The 15,989-nt window shown below is 37.2% G+C and overlaps 2 protein-coding genes across 2 annotated transcripts; one reads left to right on the top strand and one right to left on the bottom strand.

Moving 5' to 3' along the window:
* Positions 1-422: 422 nt before the first annotated feature.
* LOC147477333 (uncharacterized) lies at positions 423-2,492 on the bottom strand. Its single transcript, XM_086585978.1, has 2 exons — positions 1,520-2,492; positions 423-1,420 (listed from the first exon to the last, which is right to left on the bottom strand). Exons 1-2 carry the CDS (start codon positions 2,490-2,492, stop codon positions 423-425), a joined length of 1,971 nt encoding a protein of 656 aa, XP_086442104.1.
* A 2,576-nt stretch (positions 2,493-5,068) lies between these two features.
* On the top strand, positions 5,069-6,821 carry LOC147477332 (uncharacterized). Its single transcript, XM_086585977.1, has 3 exons — positions 5,069-5,453; positions 5,547-6,574; positions 6,720-6,821. Exons 1-3 carry the CDS (start codon positions 5,069-5,071, stop codon positions 6,819-6,821), a joined length of 1,515 nt encoding a protein of 504 aa, XP_086442103.1.
* Positions 6,822-15,989: the final 9,168 nt, after the last annotated feature.

Below are 15,989 nucleotides of genomic sequence, written 5' to 3'. Positions count from 1 at the left end.
CATGCAACCTTTACGGACGATTGCGATTTAAATTTACATAACCCCTTCAACACACTCATATACCTAAGACATTATAAGACAAAAGGATAGGATGATTCTCCATTTTTCATACATTATAAAGACAAAAAGTGGGATAAAGTTTTTTACCTCTCAAATAGGTACATCCATCGGAAGAAAACTGGACCACAAAGTTTAACCTCTCTAACGAGATGGGACAGTGAGATGAACCATGATGTCAAGAACGGCGGTGGAAAGTATTTCTCCAACAAACATAGTGTGACGACGACATCCCTTTGAATTTTACTCAACTGCATCACATCTATTACTTTCGCACAAAGTGCATTAAAGAAGAAGCACAGTCTAATAATTGTATACCTCACATGTTTCGGCAAGACAGACCGTATTGCCACTGGAAGCAATTGCTACATCAAAACATGGCAATCGTGTGACTTCAGCCCTTGTAACTTCAAGTCTTCCATTGAAACACGTGTCTTGAAATTAGAAGAGTATCCTTCTGGGACTTTCATCTCATGCAATTTTTGGCAAACCCTATGTTTTTCAGCTCTAGACAATGTGTAACAAGCTGGGGGTAAGAATGTCCTAGTTTTACCAATCTTTGGTGCTAGTTCATCCTTTCCCATGTCCTGAAGGTCAAGACGACCATTAACAGTGTCCTTTGTTTTCGAGGGAATGTTAAGCAATGTACCAATAATGTTGTCACACACATTCTTCTCAATGTGCATGACATCCAAAATGTGTCTGACAAGCAAAAACTCCCAGTAGTCCAATTCAAAAAACACTGACTTCTTCTTCCAACATTTCTTAACAACTTCGTCGACTCCATCATCAACCTGTTTTGACCTTGGTGTGGTTGACCTCTTTGCTTGCCCTCCTACACCTCGTCGCTTTTTTTTACCCACTCGCTTTACTGATTGTCCTCCTGTGACCTTTTTTCCCCCTTTTGGCGTTACTGATTTGCTTAAACCTGTGTTCTTCACTTTTTTCCCCCAAGAGACTTTGATCATGCTAACCTTTGCTTTTACTTTATCACCATCCAACACTTCTGGCTGTAACTCAAACTCTTGCTTGCCATAAAACGCCTTCCTTTGTTTTCTAAATGGGTGGTTCTTTGGGAGGAATCTTCTGGTGGCCATGTATACATTTTTACAAGAATGCTTTAATCTAAACGAACGTGTTTTTTCACCACATACAGGACAAGCATAATACCCTTTAACACAACAACTAGATAGATTAACAAACGCGGGGAAATCATTTATTGTCCATAATAACACAGATCTCAATGTGAAGGTTTCTTGTCGATAAGCATCATAAACATTAACCCCAGTATTCCATAGAACTTTTAAGTCATCAATCAAAGGCTGCAAGTATACATCTATATCGTTTCCTGGTTGTCGTAGACCTGATATTAACATAGTTAACATCATAAACTTTCTTTTCACGCACAACCAAGGTGGAAGGTTGTAAGTGATCAACATAACAGGCTAACAACTGTACTTACTGCTCAAAGAACCATGTGGGTTGAATCCATCTGTAGAAAGGGCTAGACAAAGATTCCTTGAATCTGCTGCAAACTCTGGCCACATAGCATATACAGACTTCCATGCTGGGGAATCTGCTGGGTGACGAAGTTTGTCATCAACTTCTCTTTCATTGGCATGCCATGTCAAATCCTCAGCAGTTTTTACAGACTGGAACATCTTTCTGAACCTCGGGATGGGTGGAAAATACCACATAACTTTTGCGGGCACACCTTTGCTTGTCTCAGTCATATTCTTATTCTCCTTAAACCTTGACACTCCACAAGTAGGACATGTAGTGCGATCCTTATTAGCATCACCTCTATATAGTATGCAATCGTTAGGACATGCATGTATCTTTTCATACTTCATTCCATAAACGGACAACATCTTCTTCACCTTCCCCATTGAAAAGGGTAGTAAATTACCTTCAGGAAGCCCGTCTCCAAACAATCTCAACAACTCAGAAAAAGACTTGTCAGACCACCCACCCTTCGCTTTTAGATTGTACAATTTCACCACCATTGATAACTTGGTATACTTGGAACACCCTTCATATAATGGTTCCTCAGCATCTTTAAGTAGTTTTCCAAACTCTCCAGGATCCCCTGGATATTGTTCAAGTCCAGCTTGTAGCAATTTTTTTGTGCTCGCTACATTGTCTGGAGTTTCCATCCCGTGAACGAAGGCATCCTGTCTATCAAAACAAGGAGTTGCACTAAGAATTTGCTCCCCATGAAATACCCATCTCGTGTATTGCTTATCAATACCGTGATGGAAAAGGTGATTTCTAACCACCTTTTGACTTAACTCGCACAGATTGACACAGTGCTCACATGGACATCTCATACAAGTCTCCTCATTCTCTGTGGGGTTTGCAAATAAAAGAAAATTTGCAACCCCTTGAATATATTCATCTGACAACCTATCCTTGGACATCCACGATTTGTCCATTTAGTATCTAATAAGTATGTGACAAGAAATTCTCAAGACATCCAAACAAAGCACTCAATTTTGCTAAACATATAAATAAATAAAAATGCAAAAGTATATAAAGGAAATAACTTAGATGAATTATGACCTTTAAATTAAATGTTTTAGGATAGTTTCACCTACAGTTTTAATTGACCATATTAGCTTAAATATGAAACCAACACTAAGAACTAAAAGGTTAATAAAATCAACCTCAAGTAAGATATACAATAGCAGCTCAACAATTAATCTTTCCACGTGTGTGGTCTAGTATACAATACAAGTTATCAATTAGTCAAAATTCAGAAACCTTACTTTTAGAGTCAAGGGAGAATGGTATAGAGGACATAGATTTCAATTAATTCAATTTTTTATGATAAAGTTAGAGTCACACAAAAGCTAACAACAAGAAGGATTTCTCTATCAAGGTGAAAAAGTTCCTCACTACCTAAACTAAAGCTTAATAATATCAATACCTTATCACGTCATTAACTGTTACTCATGTGGAGAAAAGGATATGTAGAGAAAGAGAGAGTACACCATATTTAGGAATTCCAAGCAAAATGAACGAACGTGGTGATTGACAAGAGAAAGCAGTTCCTTTTCAGAAATCCCAATTACACTAGACATAATGCGCATTAAAGTAAGAAAAAGGCACTTTAGTGGCAATAATAACTGAACCCGACATTACATACATTTTAAAGAGACTCTATCTTTCCATGATCCAGCCCCACCTTCTTTACAACCTTCTATGATTTATAGTTCCACTGAAAAGCTAAAGCTGTCACTCACATGGGATCCCTTTTTACATCTTAATGGATTGGTTTTTCTGTGGTATCATCTATTAGTCTATAGTCTATTACATTGCTTTTTTAGAGATCATAGTTTTGCATTTTGACGAGCCAGATTAATAAACTCACAAGACCAATGTACATGGAAAAAATTGCACCATGAAGAGTTGGGATCAAGTTAACAAATTCATGCATATCCTATCTGTTTGCTAAATAAAATGAATCACTACATTTTTTTTTTCAATGAAGTTCATTCGGCAAGTTTAATTGTGGAGTCAAATACAAATACGTTGGGTGCAACTGTGTTTCTCTTGAAGTTAGTGTTCTCCGTTAGTGTTTTCAGTTTCTAGAAGGCAAAATACGAAATAAATACGAACATAGATTAATACACATTGAAAGAGCTATATCACAGTATGAAAGTATCAACTTACTAAGATGATGGAAGTAAGCATGTAAACAAGAACTTAACCAATTTAAACACAACAATAACATGCGTGCAAATTTGAAACAAGAAAAAAGAAACTTACTTTTAGATTTTAGAAACCTTCTGTTGTAGCAGTAATCAGACTGATCCCTTCTCAAGCAAGTTTAAGCTCCTCAAGCAAGTTTAAGTGCAGCGAGGAAGTGAGTGTGCGAGAAACCAATGAGACAAAGAAAAAGAAAAAGGCGTAACTGGTAGGGTTTGCAATGGAAGGGGAAGAAATATAAATAGGCAAACCCTAACATCAATCCCTTAATATCCGGCGAGAGGGAAAAATAATTGGGGTGAGCGGGAGAATTTTCATCGCGAAGGGAACTTGGATTTGTCATTATTGCTGTTTCCATAATTTTTTTTTTCGATAAAGCTGTTTCCATAAGCGGGAGTCTATTGACGGTTAACTTGTTGATGGTTTAATAAATGGTCCAACCCAGCCCAACCCATCGAGTCCCCAAAAAATTGTGAGAATGGTGACGGTTTATTCTATTACTAATTTGACTGTTTTAGGAAACACCATCATATTTTTTTGACACTTGTGTCATACACGACATAATGTTCCAACAGCCATCATAAAATTATTAAATTTTTTTGACGTTTGTGTCATACATGACATAATGTTGCAACAGCCATCATAAAATTATTATATTTTTTTACGCTTGTGACATACAAGACATAATGTTACAACAGCCGTCACAAAATTATTATATTTTTTTGACGCTTGTGTCATACACGACATAATGTTGCAACAGCCGTCATAAATTTAATATATTTTCTTGACGCTTGTCTCATACAGGACATAATGTTGCAACAGCCGTCATAAAATTATTATATTTTTTTGATGCTTGTGTCATACACGACATAATGTTGCAACAGCCGTCATAAATTTAATATATTTTCTTGACGCTTGTCTCATACACGACATAATATTGTAATAGCTGTCATAAATTTATTATAATTATGTGACGCTTGTGTCATACACGACATAATATTGTAATAGCCGTCATAAAAATATTACTAAATCACCTTTCTTGACGGTTTTTAACAAAGCCGTCAAGATAGATAAAAAACAAGCGTCATAATATGTCATTTTTTTAGTAGTGAGATGGATACAGACTTGACATTCCATATAGAAACAATGCAGTAGTTGGAAAAAGAAAAAATATTAGCATGAGAGAATTCTATGCTTTTAGATTACAACTCAGACGCAATGAAGGCTAGACTATAGTTCGTGGGAAAAATTGAGACAGTAACTTTGTGTAGATGCTTATACAGCTGTTGAACAAAATAGAATGGATTGGGTTCAAAATAATCAACAAACGATTTGGGCAGAATTGTATCAAGGATTAGTAGATGCAGTTGTTGTTGGTGACACGAGGCCTGGTACTGTAGGCAAACGGTTAGTTCTTCCTTCATCTTTCACAGGTGGTCTGCGGTACATGGTACATAACTATCAAGATGCCATTGCAATATGCATGCACACAGGTTCCCCAGATCTCTTCATTACTTTTACATGCAACCCTAAATGGCCAGAAATCCAGAGATGTATTGACATGATAGCTCCTGGTTATAAACCAGAAGACTTTCCCAATATTGTTGCAAGAGTTTTTGAGATGAAATTGCACGAACTGATGACTGATTTACAAAAGCGCAAGAAATTTGGGAAGGCTTGGGCAGGTAACCTATATACTATACTGTTTTAATTAATTTAAAAATTCATAATATTTTATGAAAATATTAATAAATACGGGTTTTGTTAATGTTTTGCAGCATTATACACTATTGAATTCCAAAAGAGAGGCTTACCGCATGCTCACATTTTACTTTTTCTAGACAACGCTTCGAAGCCTACTACTCCTTCACTAATCAAGAAGCTCATATCAGCAGAGTTACCTGACCCAATTGGTGACAAAATTGCCTATGATTCAGTATTAGAATTCATGATACATGGGCCATGTGGAATAGAAAACTTAGATTCCCCTTGCATGAATGAGAAAAAGTGTACTAAGTTCTATCCAAGACCGTTTAGTGAAGAAACAACTATTGACGACAATGACTTCACAGTTTACAGGAGGCGAAATAACAATAGAAAGGGAATGAAGAAGAATATAGAAGTTGATAACAGATGGGTTGTTCCACACAATGTTGATTTGATAGTTAAGTACCAAGCTCATATTAATGTGGAACACTGCAACAAAGGAAGATCAATCAAATACCTTTTCAAATACATTAACAAGGGAAGGGACAGGGCTACTGCAATTATTATTGAAAACATGGCTACAGACAAAGATAGTACTCATCAAATAGTAAAGGACGTTGATGAAGTTGCAAATTTCTTAGACTGCCGATTCTTATCTGCTTCAGAAGCGGTTTGGAGACTATTGAAATTTGATATTCAGTACAGAAGACCAGGCGTTGAAAGGTTACCATTCCATCTTGAAGGTGAGCATTTGGTTTATTATAGTGAGAGAGATGATGCAAGAGATATAGTAAACAGGAAATCTTCATCAAAAACCAAGTTCACAGAGTGGTTTAAAGCAAATATTGAGTATCCAGAATTAGCTAGGGGTCTTACGTATGTCGATTTTCCTACTAAATTCGTATGGGATAAGAAGGAAAGAAAGTGGAAGCCAAGAAAAAATGGGAAGAAAATTGGACGTGTCTACTACGCACATCCTACTTCAGGAGAGAGATTTTATCTGCGGCTGTTGCTGAATATTGTCAAAGGTCCTTTGTCTTATGAAGATATTAAAACTGTTAATGGAAAAGTTTATCCAACTTTCAGAGCAGCATGTCAGGTATATTTTATTACATATTCCGTATTAACTTTTTTTTTTATATTGTTTTCTTGCCTAACTTTTAGAAGTTCAAATTGATTCATATGTATTGAATCTATAGATACACTTGGTATTAAGGATATTGATTTGGAAGATGAATCTATAGATGTCGAGATACTTATACAATGAGCAAACTGACAGAAAATTTGATGATGTTTCTTACAAGTTTGATAATCTTATCAAATGTGCAAAACAGAAACTTGAGTGAGTAATAAATTATTATTAGCAGACATATATTTTCTATTTATACTACCATACATTGAGAGTGAAATCCCACCTTTCGCCGGAAAGTTCACTTATCGGACAATCGATCGCGCTTTTGGACCTCACGGAAGTGCAATACGTTTAATGAGAATCGTCGGGATCTATCCCAACAGAAACCGAAGAACAAAAGCAAAACAACCAAGGAAAATAAGAGCTGGGAATAAATAAGTAGATATTCCATATACCATTTGAAATTCTTGAAACATGTTAGTTCCTTTATAAGTAGAACGGCTATTAAAAAGAAATTTGATCATAAGAATCATAAACAATCGAGGAAAGATGTATCTTGAACTTCTGCTGCCACCCGAAGTCGGTTTCCCACAATCGTCTACTCCTTCAGGTGTGCCTTCAAGCCCAAGAATACGATTACAAGCACTTACAAAGTGTCTTGCATAATCATATGTCTGGTTCTCTAATGTGTTGCTTTTCACCCTGTTGTCCCTAGGAGCGTGTGACTCCTAAACTTATTTTGCTAAATTGTAAAATAGACAAAAGAAACAAGTGAATTCTGTTTAGTAACTGATAGATGGGCAAACAGACAGATATTGTTACGTGTTTCAAATATAAGTAAAGTCATAACAGAAAACCGGGGTGACGAGTATTTTTATTTCTTTACAAGAAGCACTTGCTCTAATGTTTCGGCAGTTTATTGTAGACATTTGCTTCTGTGACCATAGTAGTGTTTGTATAATAGAAGCGTGACTTCAGTGTTCAGATGATGCTTCACCTCTGCAGTTCTTAACTATCTCACTTCCGAATGAACTGTGTACCTTTTCTCTAATGTGCCAGCACAAAGCTCCATCAGTTATTTCTATCTCAAGCTTGCTACTACGAAGATCTTCTACAGTGACCAATCTCTCCTTGGCTATAGACTTACATGCCATAACCTCTCCAGTCAACTTATCAGAGATAATACCAAACTGCCCCCATCCCAATTGATCTCCCAATTCGTATCCAAAATTGTGTCAACAAGATTTGTGAGCTAATAAAAAGAGAGAACCCCGGTTGAGTCACCAGTGAACGTGAAATAGAAATCGAGAATGTTCTCTGTCCAAGTCGACATATTTTGCATGATAAAAGCTCCTAATGCCCGGTCTAATGGGATGTCTTCCACCGATTCGTGAAACCAATCCCAAAAAAAATAGTTATTCCAATTAAAAGGCCATTAAATGCAATGAATATTTGAATACATTAGAAGAAAAATAATAATAACAAGACAATATTATATATATATATATATATATATATATATATATATATACAACACTTCTTACTTTTTTTTGTTTTACACGTTACATGGGAGATTTGATTAATGTACTACTGCTGAATCTAACATTCTAATATATGCTGAAAATCAAGGACTCTGCTGAATATATCCTCATTATATAAGTACACGGTTGGTTGTGAACTAATATATATGTATCCTCATTATCGAGAATTCATTTAGATGTAAAAACATTTCATCTGAAAAAGATATTGAAAAAAAAAATAGTACGTATTAATCATAAAACCTCAGCTTATTTATCATTAATATATGCATAGTTGCTAATTTTTCATTTTTATATCAAGGCACATGGATTACTTGAGGACGACAGCGAATGGGATGACGCTATAGAGGAAGCAAGTCATTGGCAAGTTCCAAAATCTTTGAGACAATTGTTCGTCACATTGATTTTGTTTTGTGGGGTGACATATCCTGAAAAACTTTGGGGAAACATCAAAAGCACCTCGGAGAAGATATTTTGTTTCGATATAGAAAGAAGAACAATAATGAGAATCTCCAACTCACTGAAGAACAGATTAGAAATGAGACTCTCTGTGAGATTGAGCAAATTATGGCTGAAAAAGGATTATCTCTCACAAATATTCCTGATTTCCCGAAATTTAATATGTCTTCAAGGATCTCCACAGATAACAGATTGATTGCTGAAGAATTAGACTACGACTGCAATGAGTTGCGAAAAGAATATGAGATTCTTAACAATGGAATGAACGCTAATCAACGTGAGGTATTCAACTCTGTTAATGATGCAGTTCATTCTCAATCAGGAGGTGTTTTTTTTGTGTACGGATGCGGAGGAACTGGCAAAACATATCTTTACAAAACAATTATATCTAAACTTCGGTCTGAAGGAAAGATTGTTCTTGCGATTCGTAAAATGCAGGATAGCTGCGCTCCTACTTCCAGGTGGAAGGACTGCTCACTCTAGGTTTAAAATTGTTATTCCGACTGAAGAAAACACCAATTGTGACATCTCTCAAGGGACATTATTACACAACCTTATCAGACGGGCTGATTTAATAGTGTGGGATGAAGCACTAATGACTCACAGACATGGATTTGAGGCAGTAAACCGTACACTGGAGGATCTTTTTAAATCACAAGGCAAAGAATTTGGTGGTAAAACATTCCTAATGGGAGGAGATTTCATACAGATATTACCAGTCATTCCAAGAGGCACAAGAACTAATGTTGTTGATGCTTCTATCAACAAGTCAAAATTATGGAAAAACTGCAAAGTTTTTCACTTAACTGAGAACATGCGACTGAAGAATGGAAATATAGAATCAACTACAACAAAGTCTATTGAAGAGTTTAGCAAATGGGTTTTAGACCTTGGAGACGGAAATCTTCCTACTTCTAAACTGAGTGACGAGGTGGAATCAACTTGGATCAAAATTCGAAGACACCGCTTATATTCGGATAGTGATAATCCAGTAGAAGATATTGTGCCATGCATATATCCGGATTTGGTCAACAAATATACAGATATTCAATATCTTAAAGAAAGAAGCATTTTAGCCCCGAGGAACGAAACAATTGATGAAATTAACTCCACAATAATTTCAAAACTCCCAACAGACCTAAAGAGATACTTAAGTGCAGACTCATTAAGTCCAATTCAAGGTAAAAGTGCTGAACAAGATGTTTTATACCCGACAGAATTCTTAAACACTCTAGAATTTTCCAGCATACCGAACCACAAACTGGATTTAAAAGTTGGTGTTCCGATAATGTTAATGAGAAACCTTAATCAGAGTCGAGGACTGTGCAATGGGACTAGGATGATCGTCACAAAATTGGCTTCCAAAGTGATATATGCGGATATTATTACGAGGGAAGTAGGAGGTCCATTTTTATTCCAAGAATAGTTTTGTCCCCAAGCGATACGAAATGGCCATTTGAATTCAGAAGGAAGCAATTCCCTGTTAAAGTTTGTTTCGCTATGACCATAAACAAAAGCCAGGGACAAACATTCGAAAAAGTTGGAATATATTTGCCAACGCCAGTTTTCACTCATGGCCAGTTATATGTTGCAGTTTCAAGAACAAGCTCACTAGAGGGACTGAAGTTTTTAATCAGAAGGAATGGGGACGAGCCCGAAGGACATACACAAAACATTGTATATAAAGAAGTTTTCAATTCAATCTGAAGATTATTAAACTCAAAGGTATTTTCTTAAAACAAATGATTATAATATTTTATGGTTTGTGATGAGGTGATAAAACTTTCTTTGAAACTTTACAATGCACTGTATGCAGGACATAGAGATGGCAGTGGTAGATCAAAGCAGAGCAGAAGTGAGAAAAAGAGTCGCAAGGCAATGTTGAAACTTGGAATGAAAGCCATCCCTGTTGCGAGCTACGTCACAGTCAAGAAGAGCAACAATGTTGGTCACTGATAAGAGCCCAAAACTGTAGTTTTAACCCCTTAATAATCATACTGTTAGACCAATTATGTGAATAATAAGTAAGAGTTAATACTGATTACGCGTTTTTATGCATTTCAGGCTTCAAAGTCCATTATGTGCAGAAATGTGCCACTTTAGCGAGATAAAGGAGCAAAAGTCAGCAGAACTTCCGAATGCCATATCTTTGGACTCAGACCTCGGATTGAGGCCTACCTTATGTCAAAATGACCGGCTCGGAAAGAGCTTTGCAATGGTCTAAGCCTTGACCCAATCAGAGGAGCAGAAGTGGACGAAAAGTCTATGGAAAACAACTGCAGCTGAAGAGGCCTTTTTGGACTGAAAGAATTGGGTTTTGGGCCTGATTCTCTGGCCCAAAACATGGCTCCAAGCCCATGCACGATTTTTGGATCTGGATGTATAAAAACAAAAGCTTGACTCAGTGTTAATGGCAGTCAATAGTAGTTAGATAATAGTAGATAGCTTAGAATAGAAAGTAGCCATTAAAATAGCTTCTAGATCTAGTTTTATTTAATTGTTTTTGATTAAGTGTAGTTTCAATATCTAATTCATTTTATTAGATTAAACCTTGAATCTTGTTCTTCATTTGATTAGATCAATAAAGTAGTATTCTTTATCCATTTCAATTTTTGTCATTCCAATTCTAGATCTAATTTCAATTCCTGTCCTTATTTCAATTTAGTCATTAAATTAGATTTCATTATTGTTAAATTAAGTAAATTTCAATGCTTTATATTATGTTTAGTTTTAATATGAATGGAAATGATTGCGGAATGATTCAAGGCTAAACCTCCATTAGAGGGGGTTGTGAAGCCTTGATGAAAGCTTGATTCCGATTATCGTAAATTAAATTCGTTATTTTCTATTCCACTCTAGAGGCGATTAGTTCACCATGAGAATGGGTTTAATTGTTCACATGCTAGTTATGAATTGGTAGAAATGCCATGTATAATTAGGGATTAGGAATAACCAATTGTTCTCGAAGGCGATTCAATTCGGATTACTGACGATTTCGTCGTTAGTGGATTAAGTTGAGTTAAGGTGGAATCAATCCCCTCTAACTCCTTATCATAGAATCAACGTAGCATTCCCTTAGTATTCGATAACCGACTAGTTGCATCTTGTGGGTAGTTGCATCGTAGTATAATTCCCTTCGTAAAACTCTCATAGACTTAAAAACGACTAGTTAGATTAGAAAACATCCATGCTAGGGAACTAGGAGTGGAACGAACTTCGTACTCCATTTAGTGCAATTCGCATTGAGAGTAGAAGCTTTGATAATCAAACACGTAAAAGAATAGTTCTAGTTTACTTACGTTGTGAATTCATAGTTCATTTCGTAGGTAGACTATTCATTTTATAGTTATCAAATGGCGCCGCTGCCATCTTAGTTGCACTTTAGCATTGTTTTCATAATAGAATTAGTCATTTTTAAGTCCCATTTCACCCACCCACCCTTGTTTGATTCATACTGTGGTTGCCGTTTCAGTTTTGGAAAAATTCGCGAGGAAATACACCGCGCCAGCAAAGCAAAAAGCGCGACCACCCGCTAAGTTCTTGGAATTTGATCAATCAATACGCCGCCGGGCGCTACAAAGAAAGAGAGCGACCAGCTAAGTTCTTGGAATCTCGACTTTGACCGAAGCGCGCCCATACAAGATAGAGGCGCTTTAGCGCCTTAGCTGAAATTTCCGGATTTCCACAGTTTGATTCGAACTTCGAGTTGTCAAGTTTTTCAGTGTTCTATTCTCTTATATACACTGAACACGCGTACACAAGACGCTATTCATAAGCGAAGCAAGGACGCAATCAGGTATTCCTTTCTTCCACACCTCGCATCTCCTGTTAGAGGTTTATACTAGTACATCAGAATTGTTTGGAGTGTTGCATGTTTAGTTAAGCTCGACTTAGTCTTGCATGAGATTAAGGTCTGGCCGAACAAAAACACCTAACGTAAATACACACCAACATCAACAAACAAGTCTATCTAGTATACCACAAACTACACCTCTAGCTACTATTCCACACACACCACCTGATATAATGGGGAAGAAAGAGACTCTCTCTCGGACTTCTACAAAGCCTTGGCGATAGCCCCAAATCTTGCATCGTTCTAGCGGACCCACCGGGGATTTGAGAATCCCTCCAAATATTTTTAATTTGTTACCCATTTTTCATGGTTTAAACCATGAAAACCTTACCAAAGACACATCGTAGGATTGAACAAGTCCTAACAACATTCCACCATCCTACGGTTGGTTGGTTGAACAAATTAAATTAAGGGTATTCCCTTTCACCTTAGCCAATAAAAGGCGTCTTGGTTAACTGCCCAAAGCCTAATTATGGGACTCGTGGGCTAAACTTGTTCATTTGTTTATGGAACATTTTTACCCACCCCTAAAGACGGATGAGATGCTTTCCAAGATTCATTTCTTTTCGACAAAATCCTCATGAATCATTTTCAGAGGCTTGGAATCGTTCACCGATCCGCTAATAGAGTGTCCACACCATAACTTAGCAAAAGACACGTTAGTTCGCGTGCCTTTTCAAAGGACTTCAACATCACCATAAAGAAGTCCTTGACATTATGAATGGGGGTAGTTTCTTAAGTAAAGGAGCCTCGAGGCTTATAAATTTTAGAAGACCAAACTAAGAGAAATAATAATTGGGGGTAGTGATGATATCCCCCATTTCGCCTAGTTCTTCTTCAACAGTTAAGGCCGCCAAGATGTTTGAAATTAAACACGATTCGAGCTTAAAACTCTAATCGAATCACTCACTAAAAGGTAGAGGCCATTTTACGTACAACAAAAGCCTATCCCCGTCATGAATGTAAATTCAAACCCATGTAGTTTCTGTTGGAGCCCCGAGCATCCCGATTCCCATCGGCCCTATAGCCTATGAACGGGCTTGTTCCATTAATAGTGAACCTAACGCCCTTGGAGACAAAATCCCAACCGGTTGGCGGAATAACCAAAACGTCACACCTCAAGGGTACAATCATCAATATGTTAGGCCAACGCAGAGCTTTAACCAAGCTCCACTACGACAAGGGATGTGGTCGGGGTAATTTTAATAATTATAACAACCAAGTGCAACCTCGACAAGGTCAAGCACAAGGTCAAGGTAATTATAATAATTATAATGCTAATAGAGGTATCGTTCGGTAAATAATAACTATCAAAATCCACCAATAAATAATTCAATTCGGAAATAGTTCTAGTAACACCACCCGTGAACACTACACCCACCCAACCGGATCGTCTTGACACCTTCATACAAGTGAGCCAAAACTTTTCCAAACCATGGCTCAATCTAACCAACGGCTTCTACAATCCATTAATAATTTAACCCAACGGTTGGCTCAAGATAAAGCCCAACCCAAAGGTGTGTTTTTCAGTAACGCAATACCTAATCCTAAAACAACAAACACGAGCCTTTGAGGTCACCGATAATATTAGTAATGAATATGAAAATGTAGGTGAGATAAATGCCATCACCACTCTCCGTCGGGCAGAGTGGTTGATAACAAGGTAACTATGCCTATAGTTACCCCACCAAGATAACCCTACACCTACTATTTTACTAGATACCGAAATAGAAACTGAAGAGCCTACCACCGTAGAGGTACTAGTTACAACACAACCTAAGAAACGTAAAGCCACGGTTAAACATCCGGTGATACCATTGCTAAATATAGAGCGAAAACCACCGTTTCCACAAAAATTAGCCATGTTAACTAGAGATACAAATTACGAGGAGATTAGGGGCGTTTTCAAGAATCTAACTATAAACCTTCCTTTCCTCGAAGCTATAAAAAGCTACCACACCATGCTAAGTTTCTTAAAGAATTGTGTACTACTAAAGTAAGACAAATATACCAAAAGGCGCTTTTTTAGCGAACAATTCCCAACCTTATCTGAACATAATGGAATTGTTAAGTACAAGGACCCCAATTAGATCCTCTTGCACAATGCACCTTAGGAGATTCCTATATCGACGACCGCTTTATTAGACACGGGGGCTAGTGTTAACTTACTCCCATTTTATTTGTATAGACAAATAGGTCTAGACAAGATGCAACCCACTAAAATGGCGTTGCAATTAGCGATCGGTCTATTAAGTATCCTAAGGGTGTAGTCGAAAAACGTGTTGGTAAAAGTGCAGGATTTCTACTATCAGGCTGATTTTGTAGTCCTCGATATAGAAGTCGCTAACGACTCTGTCCGATTATTTTAGGGGCGCCCTTTCCGGCAACTGCCAATCGCGGCTCATTAATTGCCGTGATGGTTCAATGTCCATGTCTTTTGGCCATCTTGTGTTGAAGTCAATGTTTTTAAAACAAGGACACACGATTACCCGATTCGCCTCTATGGATGGAGAGGTTAGCATGATCGAGAGCTTTGCTCGAGATTATTTCAACAAACACGTTCCCGATAGTCATATGCCCAAAATTCTTTCCTTTGGAAAGTCGGACTCCAACATTTGCATTCCTACACTAGTCAATACACATATTAGTGATGAGGGCCGGGATAGATGACTTTCTCAAAGATGTAGAGGACTACCATAGTAATGTGGATATGACCAATCTTGATGAGGAATTTGATGAGTTTCTTCAAGTAGGTGACAATTCACCCTATCAAGAACTAACTTGCACAACATCCACCTCGATTCCCCTCCTTCCACCCTTTCAAAGGAATCTCGAGTTTGCACTCGATCCTTTTGTTTCTCCCCGTGCTTCATAATTTTTTAAATCCTCCTAGCAAGCGGATACTTCAGGAAGGACAAACTACTTGACACCTTCATTTTCAGAATTGGGGAGGTCCCTACACACACAATGAATGAATGAGTTGCTAAAACCACATCCTCGATTATTATGCGGGGCTGTCTTTCTACAACTTTCCATATCCACCATATTCTCCACAACCATTCACTTTTCCACACTTATTTACTAAAACACCCACGATTCAAAAAGTAAAAAGAAGGCATGATAGGTTATACAATAGGGTTATCCGACTTGGCTTTCATTTCACTAGGTTGAGTCATAGGGAATCTTGGTGTTTCATTGTGTTTGGATATGTTTTCTGTGATATTTATTTATGGAATGATCCACAACTATTTAGGTTGTTGATATATGATCATTTGCATGTTCATAGATATGTTTTAGATAAAGTCTTGAGTATCGACTATAAAGCGACTCAAATTTCTGTGTTGGTGCATTTCCTTTCATTCCAATATATTGGTGAGTGCACCATTAAGGTAACGGGCCCTCCCTATGGAGTGTGTGGCTGTAAGTACCGGATCCTAAGTCCACGGTTCACATAGTTCACGTTTTCCACTCTTGCATGTTTTTTCGGATTTTTGAGTCATGTTTCTCTATGGTGTGAATTATGTCTTTATTG

Source organism: Coptis chinensis, chromosome 9, assembly GCF_015680905.1.
Source record: "Coptis chinensis isolate HL-2020 chromosome 9, ASM1568090v1, whole genome shotgun sequence".
In the NCBI taxonomy this organism is placed as follows: domain Eukaryota; kingdom Viridiplantae; phylum Streptophyta; class Magnoliopsida; order Ranunculales; family Ranunculaceae; genus Coptis; species Coptis chinensis.
Note: the sequence above shows the minus strand (reverse complement) of the source record. Positions and strands in the feature narration are given on the sequence as shown.

Coding starts and splice junctions, on each gene's coding strand:
- LOC147477333 (XM_086585978.1), bottom strand. CDS start 2,492: ATGGACAAATCGTGGATGTCCAAGGATAGGTTGTCAGATGAATATATT. Junction 1,421..1,519: donor CCCACATGGTTCTTTGAGCA/GTAAGTACAGTT, acceptor TGTTAATATCAG/GTCTACGACAACCAGGAAAC.
- LOC147477332 (XM_086585977.1), top strand. CDS start 5,069: ATGGATTGGGTTCAAAATAATCAACAAACGATTTGGGCAGAATTGTAT. Junction 5,454..5,546: donor ATTTGGGAAGGCTTGGGCAG/GTAACCTATATA, acceptor AATGTTTTGCAG/CATTATACACTATTGAATTC. Junction 6,575..6,719: donor CTTTCAGAGCAGCATGTCAG/GTATATTTTATT, acceptor ATGAATCTATAG/ATGTCGAGATACTTATACAA.